Below are 11,149 nucleotides of genomic sequence, written 5' to 3'. Positions count from 1 at the left end.
CCTTTCTCAAAAGCATCCTCTCCTGTGTTGCCCCACACGACGATGTCTTCAACGTACTGCAGGTGTTGAGGAGAAATATTTCTTCACTGGTAGGACAAGGGCTAATGGTTTTAAACTAAAAAAAAGCGTAAGAAAAGTGTAGCTGGAGCTACGCTGGGCGTGCTTGGAGGGCTTGCATGCGCAGTAGAAGCTGCATTTCAAAGAGCCCAGCTGGGCCCTGCTCGTGTCCCGCAGCCCGAAGGAGAGGCCAGCACGGACACGCTTTGAACCAGGACATTTATTGGGGTAAATCCAGGTTGGGGGAGCAGTGACCCACCCCTGGGTGCTAATGGGGGGCTGGGAAGGGCCCCTCCACAGCCCCGTTCTGCGCAGGGGAGCACGGCCAGCTATACACAAACAGGGACTGCTACTTGCAGGCAGAGGGAGTGATTCCCAGGGGATCACAATGTCGGGGGGGGGGGGGGGGGGGGGGAAATGCAGATGCTCAGGGAGGTGCTCCAGGGTGCTCTCACTTTTGCAGCCGCTTGATGCGGGCTTCTATGTCAGCAAAGTTGTCCTCTACAATGGCCAGGTTTTCCTTCATCGTCTTCTGGACCTGCAGGGGGGTCAGTGGGGAAGGGATTGAGCAGGGCGGACAGGATGGGGACCCCTCCCACCCCAGCACATGCTGCTGAGACTCACCTCTGCCAGCAGCACGGTGTTGTCCTTGAGAGCACCAGCTATCTCCTGCTGCGTGGTGTCCAGGTGCACAAGGACCTGCCCAAACTGTGTGGCTGGGAAGGAGGTGAAAACTCAGCACTGGAGGGCCCCCAGACCCCAGTATCTCCCTTGTCACGCCACGCCACTGTCCCCAGCATCCCCATTCCTTGCCCCTCACCTTGCTCGTGCAGGTCCCTGAGGGTCAGCAGTCGCTGCACTACATCGGGCAGGCTGCTGGCCACGGGGTCCCAGCGCTGCATCATCTCATAGACCTGGTGGATCTGGGGCAAGGGGCGGAAAGCAAGAAAGGAGGGCGTAAGCACAGTCTGCAGGGCGATTCCGTATAAGCCCCCCATGCTGTGGTTGCTTTGGGGGACCCTCCCTGCTGCTCTTACCTTGCTCTGGGTGTCAGCGTCTTGCACAATGGCCTTGTGCTTGGCGATTTTGTTCACCTTCGCCAGGACGCTCTGCGGAGGGGGGGAAGCAGATGTGACACCCCAAATCCAGCAGGGTCCACCCCAATTTCATAGCCTCTGCAGGTGCCCTCCCATGGCCCCATGCCATCCTCTGGTGGGGCCAGCGGGCCCAGTGCTGGCTGGGGGCTGCGGGACTCATCCCCACCTCCCTCCGTCTCCCCTCACCTGCAGCTGGGCCTCCACTTGGTCCAGCACAGCCACGTCCAGGATGTTCACTTTGGCTTGGAGGATCTGCACGGTCTCCTGGGGAAGGAGAACAGGTTGTGTAGGGGGTGCCTGGGCATGAGGGAACGGCTTAAAGCTGCACCAGGGGAAGTTCAGGCTGGGTATTAGGACAGAAAATCTTCGCTGAGAGGGTGGTCGAGCAGCGGAGCAGGCTCCCCAAGCAGGGGGTCATGGCCTCAAGCCTGCTGGTGTTCGAGAAGCATTTGGACAACGCTCTCAGATTTATGGTTTAATTCTTAGTGTGGAGCCAGGAGTTCGACCCAAGGGTCTTCATGGGTCCCTTCCAACTCAGGCTATTCTAGGATTCTAGGACTCACCACGAGGCTGGTCCCCTTCAGCCCGACCAACAGCGGGTTCTGTGGGGAGGAAAATCACATCAGTGGGGCAGGATGGAGGGCAGGGGAGCGGCAGGGCTGGAGCTCCTGGCTCCTTACCTGGCTGTCAGGCTCGTACCGCACCATCGCCTCCAGCTGTGCCAGCCGCTTCTCCAGCTCCGCAATCTGGAAACGAGGGAAGCGAGGGCTGAGAGGGCAGGACAGCCCATTTTGGGGTCAAACGCTGTGACTCCCCCTCTGCACGCTCAACTTGGCAGCCTGGGAGAACTGATCCTGCTCTGGCCTCCAGTACAGCTCAAAAGTGAGCGTGTCCCCGGTGGGGGCTGGCGCCTTGGCGGGGCTCTTCCCTGCCACTGCCTTCTTGCACTTCGCCACCTGCAGCTGCTGCAACAGGCGCCTGGGCGAGGGGAAAAGGTGGGCACGCTGCCCTGGTACCGCCTCGCGGGGATGCTGGCATCCTCCCCCTGCTGCCCCCCGCTTCCCAAGCTGCGGCCACGAGCCCACACTCACTTGGCCAGCGCGCCTTCGGGGTCTGCGAAGTCGATGGCTGCGGCAGGGCCCAGCAGCTTCTCCAGGTGGCTGGAGACCAGCTGCTGCTTCAGGCCCTCCACCTGCCTGGCCAAGGCCATGGGCGTCAGCTCCTCCTCGGCCGCCGACTCCTTCACCGCGCTCTGTGCAGGGGGGGACAGGCAGCAGTGTCAGCCCCCGGGGACGATCTGCCCGCAGGTGCCAAACGGCAGGGGTGGTGCTCACCTGGATCTGCTCCACCTCCCGGACCAGCTCCTGCACCTCGTGCTGCAGCCGCTGGTACCGCTGCTGAGGAGTCTCTTTGGCACCAACGCCCTCACCGTGCTGCAGAGAGATGAAAGTTGAGGGGAGAGGGAAAGGAGAGGGGTGTCACGAGGGCTCGGGGCCTGCCCACGGCACCAGGGATCTGGCAGTGCTGGGACACCGGGACCCAACTCCCCTCGGCGGTACCCGTGCCTGTGCAAGGAAAGGAATCGACCAGAAAAACCAAGTAGCTGAGTCCCTCTGTTAGTAATAGAAGATGAAATAATACAATATTGCTTAATATGTTACATTTGCGATGTACTGTTCCGGGGCTGCGCTTGGAAGATACAAAATATATGTGCAAGGGTAGCGTGAGAGAATGCACCGTTTCATGAGGAGGAGTAAGGAGGATTAAAAGAATGCTCCATTTGCAAGACATCTAGATAACTGGGGCTTCTTGGACCCTGGGAACTGGATCAAACCAACCTTGCGGTTTGGACTGAGACCGAGGGCTCAGAGAGCATGCGTGAGAAGGAAAGGTTAAAAAGTTCAACTCTGATGAAGACATCTTACCTCATCCCGACGACCACCCGGACGACCACCAGAGAGTAGTAGGCAAGCGCAGAAGGACTGATAAGATGATTAGCATATGAAGCGAGGCTAGGCGGAGCTAGGAAATGAATATGCATAGATGAGTTGTGAAACCTAATGCATATGTAATATCTTAGGAGATAAAAGAGAACCAAGAGAACAAATCAGACGAAGTTAGATTTGGGCAGGCATGCCCCTAACTTCCGGCGCCTAATAAAGCACCTTCATATAATCACTTTGTGGATTATGTGTCTTCATGAGCGCTAACATTTTGGCGACCCAGATGGGACCACGTGGGCACTGCTGAGGTGGCTCACGAACTGATCACGCTCCAGCCGGCACCGAGGAGTTTCTCGGGGAGCCATCGGCCGCGACCGACCCCCGCTGCTCACAACGTACCAATTGTGAGAAACACTCCGTAGCCAATAACTTAGGCTCAGGCGAGGATCTCAGTGAAGTAGTAATTTATTCGCGATTGCAATGGCGGACGCCCCACAAGCAGGAGAGCGCACCTACTAGTTCCAAAACCCAGTTTATATACTTTTTGATGACAGGACCCTCCCCTGTTTCCCCACTGGAGTGGGTAATCCAGGTTCACAATCTATCTGATGCTTCACAGACAATGCCTGGCCTTCAGTTGCCGGCCTGTTTTGGAGATGGTAATGTTTTCTCCCCTTATCTGGCTTGACTTAACACAGTGATTTTCACCTGATTGCTCTAAGGAGGCTGGTTGTCTGCATTTTACGAGGTCACCTGCTGAGCTTTCTTATCGCTGTAAGCATATCTCAATACCACATTCCTTCCTTCTAAACAACGTAACACTGCAAAAACAACATTTCTATTCCCACAATTCCCCCCTTTTCTCTTTTTATAATTTGTTGATTTTTGCAAAATTTTTCTCTAAGGTGTAAGTTGGTAGATATCTTCCTCTTCTTCACTTTCTTTGCTTTCCATTTCCTCTAATATCATCATCTTATCTGAGTAGGGTGGTGGATCCATGGTCATTTGTTTCAAAAGTGCAGTTTCAATTAACCGCTGGACAAGTCCCCTTACACAGGGGATAATGCAACAACCAATGGCTGTCAAAACTCCTGCTACTACAATCAAGGATGTAAATATGGACACTACCATCCCTTTCCACTTACCAAACCAAGATTCCAACCATCCTGTGATGGAAGTGTCTGCTCCTGAGTTTTCTGCCAATTCATTGGCAAGGGTGGTAAGCCCTTGCAATGCTCTAGTTACTGTGCCATCCGGGGCAGTATTGTTAGGGATAAAAGTACAACAACGGTTGCCCAGCATTACGCACACACCACCTTTCTCCGCAAGAATCATATCTAATGCTATTCTGTTTTCCCAAGCCATTTTGCTGGTGGCATCTAGTTGTTCAGCGATTCCTCTTATCGCATCTCTTGTATAGTTTATGAATCTCTGCTGATTATAATAGATATAATTAATCCAATCCGCATTTTTATTAATTGTTACCCACCAGAACAGTGACTCAAACCCTGCAGCAATTTGATTCCTGGCTTTATGTTCATCAGGAACTCCTCTAGGCACCCCTATAGAATCTATGTATACTCTATCATCAAATGATACTCCTAAGCTTCTTTTACTTCTTCTGGGTATTTGTGATGTTTCTCTTTCAAATGCCAGGGTGAAGGGTATAGCTAATTGAACAAGTGCACAAGTGCCTCCCCAGTTAGATGGTAGGATGGACCGTAAGATCTTCCCTCCACAGTACCACCAGAGATCTGCCCTGGGGATCTCGAGTCTTGAATAGTTTCCCATCAAGTCCTCGGTAGCATTCAAGGTCCTCGTGCACAAGGCAAATTCTCCCAGATGCCAGGTAGCACTCACACCCTGCCGTGAGAGGCAAGCTGTATGGTTACCTATAGCTGTGGAGAATACAGGGGGAGCCCTGATATTGCTATCATGCAAGGAAGGGAATAGCAAAGAGAGAGACTTACAGGCCTCATTTCCCCAGGCAGTCTTTTCTTGGTACAATGCAATCATACATCACATTCCCTGGGAATCCTTGGTCCACCTCAATGGGCAGGGCACGATCTGGGCAATCGGTCATCCCGAGGCACAAGCATAGCAATTGCTATGGTTGAGACTCTGGACAGTATATTTGACCCATTCTATCCAGGCATTCACATCCCCATACCCTGTTTCACTCAAATGTTTGAACTGCCGCATTTCAAAGAGGGCCTCCTGTTTTCTCTCCTGTTTTCTCCTTGAGTTTCTCCCTTTCTCAGATGGCAATAGAGGATTGTTTCCATACAGCTATTCTCAATCTGGCTGTTGGGCCTCTCCCAGTTATTTGTTCTCTCTGCTCAGTTGTCATTGGGCATTTAAATCTCCACAAGCTAACACCTCACAAGCATCAAACATGACAGATTGTGGTACATAACCCTCTGTCACATTCACCCATATTTCTACGGGGTATCCCATCTTACTATTATCTGATCATGCCTTTTCCAAGTTGCCAATTGACCAAGGCTTTCTCTGAGGCCTACAATCACTAAAAACAAAATTAATAATTGATTTTTCCCTGTCATTATTTTTAAACCTTAGGTTTCTAAATAATTACCAATACAAAGAATAAGATATACACTACTACTATAACAACCCCCCCTTGGGAACACTTCAATTCACTATAGGTCTGTCCTTTCTGTCAATCACAAGTCACACTCATTAGTTACCTCTGAAAATAAAAGGTTAGTTTACAATTGCAAGCTCTTATCCCGCTCAGAGTCCGCTATGAGATTTGTCTCTTCGATTTCAGCTTCCAACAAGTCTTCTGTAGGAACAGCTTCCCAGGTACTAGGGTCGACGGATGCCTTCACTCGAGTATAGTGAGTCCAACCTTTTTCTGCAGTTCCTATGGCTGTTTCAGTGGTTAGTAGTACTTGGAAGTGTCCTTCCCATTCAGGCCAGAGTTGATCCTTTCCAGGTCTGAATCAGGACCCAATTTCCCACGGGTCCTGAGAGATGACAAAGAAGAGGACAACCCCAGAATACAGTTCTTAAGAAAACTTTCTTGTTTCGAATTGTGGTATCTCATCCCTTCTGCCCAGATAGGGTAATCTGAACAGCATCTCATACGGTGAAATTCCTATATCATTTCTTGGTGCTGTTTGAACCTGTAGGAGTGCTAAAGGTAAGCATTTTACCCAAGGAAATTGGGTTTCTAACACTAACTTAGTTAATTGCTTCTTTAATGTCTGGTTCATTCGCTTTACCTTCCCAGAAGAGGAGGGGTGCCAGGGGGTGTGAAAATCCCACTCTCTAAGGCCCGCATTGACCCTTGCAGTACTGGTGAAGTGAAATTAGTTCCTTGATCTGAATCAATGTTTTCAGCTATCCCATATCTAGGGACTATTTGCTCCAGTGATACCTTAGCCACCATGTTTGCAGTGGCAGATACGGAGGGGAAAGCTTACACACATCCAGTCACGTGGTCAATTAGGACAAACAAGTACTTAAATCTCCCTGCTGTAGGTAACTCAGTAAAGTCTACCTGTCTACTTTGGAAAGGTCGAATCCCTGGCTCCCGTCCCCCTCTAGGTGAGTTACAAATGACCTTTTCATTTGCCTTTTGACATATGGTACATCCTCTGCATATTTGCTTCACTAAAGTGTATATTCCTACACAGACATACTTTCTTAGCACAACATCACACATTGCTTGCATCTCCCAATGACTCTCTTGATGTAAAACATCATATTTGCCTCATTGGTGCTTTATTCAGCATTTCTCTCCCATCAGGGAGTATCCATTTTCCCTCAGACTTCGTGGCTCCTGATTCCTTAAAGAAATCTCTCTTAAAACGTTTTAGTTCCTTCTTATTTTTCAACAATTCCCTGAATCCTCTCTGGATTTATTCTCCGTTTTCCCTCAGACATTAGATGCTTTAAATACCTGACTTCTCTTTCTACGTATAGTAATTTATTTTTCAATACTCCCAAGCCCTGCTTTCCCAGAAAGTTGAATAGCTTGTTAGCAGCTCCCTTCACAACTGTTTTCTCCTGTCCTGACAATAAACGATCATCCACATTTTGTAACAGTAATTCCTCCTTGGGAGGTTGGAGTTGCTCCAAAATCTGTTCTAGAACTTTGCCCGAATAAATCGGTGGCCCTGTAAGCCCCTGAGGTAAAACTGTCCATATGTATTGTTGCTTCCGCCCCCACTTCAGAGTCTTTCCAGTCAGAGGTGAAGATATCTTTGCTCTCAGGGCCTGAGAGCACTCCATTAATAACACTGTTATTCCAGTCTAACAATTTACTATTTGAATGCCCAGTTTCATCACCAAATCCCTTCCCAACGAGTTAGTCCCTGCCTTGGGTGCATACAATAATTGCCCAGAGATCATTTTATCCCCTAGTCTCAGCTTGGTACCCCCCAAAGGTGGCACTGTTATCCCAGCCCCTTCTACCCCCATCACTTTTTAGGGTTTCATTAGTTAATTTAATCCCTGATACTTTACAGACCAGTAATGACCTAGCTGCCCAAGTGTATTGGGTTTGATGGCAAGGTTTGGGGGGGGCTGCAGTGGCAGCCCCCCACGTGGAGAATCCAGAAACCTCCCCGTAGCAGATAAGGGACAACTTCATCCGGCCCCAGAGGGGCCCACCGCTGCCCAGAGCCAAGCCATGAGCAACACAGTCCGTGCCTCTGTGAGAGCACATCCACGAAAACAAACAAACGAACAAACAAAAACCTGCTGCTCAACAGCAGCTGGGAGAGCGAGGAGCGAGAAACCTCCCCGCAGACACCAAAGTCAGCACAGAAGGAGGGGGTGGAGGCGCTCCAGGCGCCGGAGCCGAAGCCCCCTGTGGCCTGTGGAGAGGCCCCTGGTGGAGCAGGCTGCCCCCCCCCGTCCCCCCCCCCCCCTTCTCAATACTTGGGAAACTGACCAAACACCACAGCAAATATACCAAAACTTCTAGACTGTTACTTAGATAATGCCTACATCCTCTTTCCCTGCTCATTCAACTTTCCCAACTCATTCAAAAAACAGCTCTGTCAAACATTACATACCACACCTTTAACACCTTCAATAACCCTTTTTAACACTTCTTCTTATCTTTCTTCAGCCTGTACTTTCACCAAAGTCTCAGTCATTGGCCAACTTAATTCCATACCTTTCTCCCTCATCCCATTTTCCTTCTCTCCTCCTTCTTCCACTCCGGATATTCCTACCTGAAGTGGCCAGCCTGCCCACACTTAAAACATCCCATCAAAGCCTGTCCCTGCTAAGATTCAGGCCGCAACACGGGTAGCTTTCCTTGCCTGCCATTCCTTCATCTCTCTTCCTCTCCTTTCCATCCTGGCCCTGACTGACTCCCCCTGAAGATTTTCTTCCTCTTTCTCCAACCCTCTGCCTGACTACCTGCTACACTGTCAATACCATTAGTTTCACTCTCTGCTTTTCCTTCTCATCTCCCCTCCTGACACATACCTTCAGGGCCTCCCGCAGGAGGGCCCCCCAGTGACTGTTCACTACATCCCCCCCACCTTCTGGAGCATTTTCTGTGCATCTTGCCAGGCTTCAATCACAAAATGAACTTTCAAGAGCCCTTGGGATACCGGGTCCTCAGGATTCATCCCCAAGTACTTTCTCATTCTGACCCCAAGTCTCTCATATGATTTCTGTGTTGCACACTATTATTCTTCCAGCCAGGATCGGCAAGTGGTTATTTCTGCCCTGCCGGTATTACCCCTGGTCCTGGAGGATGAGTCCTTTCCCATTTTTGTATAGCAGCTCTCCTCCTGATCGTTCCCATTCCCATTTCTTTCCCTGTAAACAACATATTTATATACATAATTTCCCCTCCCCAAGAGTATAAGTTAGGTCCTAGGAAACTCCTAACCTCTCTGCTGGTAAGGAGGGGGGGAAGTTCACTTAAGAGGATACACAGTTAGTGTTAGTACTGTTAGTATCAGGGAAGGCAAAATTCTCAGTACCTCTTCTACCTTGTTTTAATTCTTGCCAGAGCCTAGAGTACGCTCTTCTCTAGGGACAGTGTTAACTGCAGTCCCTGTCTCCTTTCCTGGAGCGACTGCTGCTGCCACCGGTGCAATATTAGGATTATAGGGAGCATAACTTGGCTCCTCCTCCAAAAAAAAAGGAATCTTATTGTTTACACATAAATTTCAAGCCTGAATTTTCATCAGGCCCGTATTTTGGCCAAAATACTGCTGTTTCCTTAATTGGTTCTTTTGTCCAGACTAATACACAATATTTAACCATATTTATTTATTTATTTATTTATTACCATCTCCTCCAATTTTGAGATTATTTTTCCAATTTCTTACAATTCTTCAGGAAGAACTTTCGGTAGGCACTCCCCCAGGGATATCTCCCTGTCCCCTGGAACTCATATTTCCCATTTTTCCTATTCAGGAAAATGGTGGTGTACTGCCAAGCACTTCCCCGTGCAAGGGCTACCGCACACCTATGAGTTTACCAGATTCCCTGGTGTACTTCCGAGCACTTCCCCGTGCAAGGATTACTGTACACCAAATTTCCCTGGTGTATTGCCAAGCACTTCCCCGTGCGAGGCTTACCGCACACCAAATTTCCCTGGTGTACTGCCAAGCACTTCCCCGTGCGAGGCTTACCGCACACCAAATTTCCCTGGTGTATTGCCAAGCACTTCCCTGTGCAAGGGCTTACCATACACCAAATTTCCCGAGACTCTTCCTTTCTCTCCCTTATCTCACGCTTCGTCCGTCTCTGGCCTCGCCCCTCGCGGAGCTACGGAACCGCGGATCAGGACTCCACACTCGCTTCGTACAAAAGTACGTCTCAATCACACATCACACAGAGTCTCACCCGACCCCCGAGGCAATACTTAATATTTCTTACCTTGGTCTGTGCACAGAGTTACCGGATCAATTCTTAAAACCCGGAGTGCCTGCCTTCTTCCTTTCCCCACTACTTCACAGATCCTGCCTCTTTCATCAGCCTCGGGCCCTCTGTCAGCTCTCCGCAGAACCGCCACCGTCGGTGCACAGGACCGCTGAAATCAGCGGGGCATGCCTTCCTGCTGCTGCGGCGGTGGGGCTCCCCAGTGGGTGACTGGATCCCGGACAAGCCCCCAAATTGTGAGAAACACTCCGTAGCCAATAACTTAGGCTCAGGCGAGGATCTCAGTGAAGTAGTAATTTATTCGCGATTGCAATGGCGGGCGCCCCACAAGCAGGAGAGCGCACCTACTAGTTCCAAAACCCAGTTTATATACTTTTTGATGACAGGACCCTCCCCTGTTTCCCCACTGGAGTGGGTAATCCAGGTTCACAATCTATCTGATGCTTCACAGACAATGCCTGGCCTTCAGTTGCCGGCCTGTTTTGGAGATGGTAATGTTTTCTCCCCTTATCTGGCTTGACTTAACACAGTGATTTTCACCTGATTGCTCTAAGGAGGCTGGTTGTCTGCATTTTACGAGGTCACCTGCTCAGCTTTCTTATCGCTGTAAGCATATCTCAATACCACATTCCTTCCTTCTAAACAACGTAACACTGCAAAAACAACATTTCTATTCCCACAAAGATTAGGAAAAGATAGTAAAAACCTGCAATGAAAAGTTTTGCATGGAAATTGAAACAAGGGACAGTAATTAATATAAATAAATAAAAGGGAATGGGAAATCAAGGAAATGGGTAATATCCAAAACAAAGACATTTTAAAGAAAGCCTCCTTGGGTGTACATTGGCACATTGCAAGGATATTGTCGGAACGGGGAGTGGGGGGGGTGCAGAAAGCAAGAGGACTTCCACTAAGTATTGCAATCAATTGTGGCCACTATATAAACTAAATGGCCACTTTATGGATCAAACTAAATGGCCACTTTATGGATCAATCGACTGTAACAGTGTCTTGCAATTAATGTTGTTCTTGAGGAGAGAAGGAAAATAGGATGAAATGTTGTATACTGATATGTTGTTTCAGCATCTTGGAGGGAAAAGGTATGGAATTAAGTTGGCCCCTGACTGAGCCTTTGGTGTTGGCATTAGAAAAGTACAGGCTAGAGGAAGA

At 49.5% G+C, this 11,149-nt stretch overlaps 1 protein-coding gene across 1 annotated transcript; it reads right to left on the bottom strand.

Annotated features, from left to right (window-relative positions):
- Positions 1 to 262: 262 nt before the first annotated feature.
- Positions 263 to 10,036, bottom strand: LOC308183982 (dynactin subunit 2-like). Its single transcript, XM_080570590.1, has 12 exons — positions 9,977 to 10,036; positions 3,080 to 3,176; positions 2,489 to 2,587; positions 2,246 to 2,406; positions 1,987 to 2,132; positions 1,835 to 1,902; positions 1,718 to 1,756; positions 1,341 to 1,418; positions 1,095 to 1,166; positions 878 to 980; positions 682 to 773; positions 263 to 595 (listed from the first exon to the last, which is right to left on the bottom strand). Exons 4-12 carry the CDS (start codon positions 2,362 to 2,364, stop codon positions 509 to 511), a joined length of 804 nt encoding a protein of 267 aa, XP_080426716.1. The 5' UTR covers positions 2,365 to 2,406; positions 2,489 to 2,587; positions 3,080 to 3,176; positions 9,977 to 10,036; the 3' UTR covers positions 263 to 508.
- Between the last annotated feature and the right edge of the window lie 1,113 nt (positions 10,037 to 11,149).

Source organism: Anser brachyrhynchus (assembly GCF_964034855.1).
Source record: "Anser brachyrhynchus genome assembly, chromosome: 29".
Classification (NCBI taxonomy): Eukaryota; Metazoa; Chordata; class Aves; order Anseriformes; family Anatidae; genus Anser; species Anser brachyrhynchus.
Note: the sequence above shows the minus strand (reverse complement) of the source record. Positions and strands in the feature narration are given on the sequence as shown.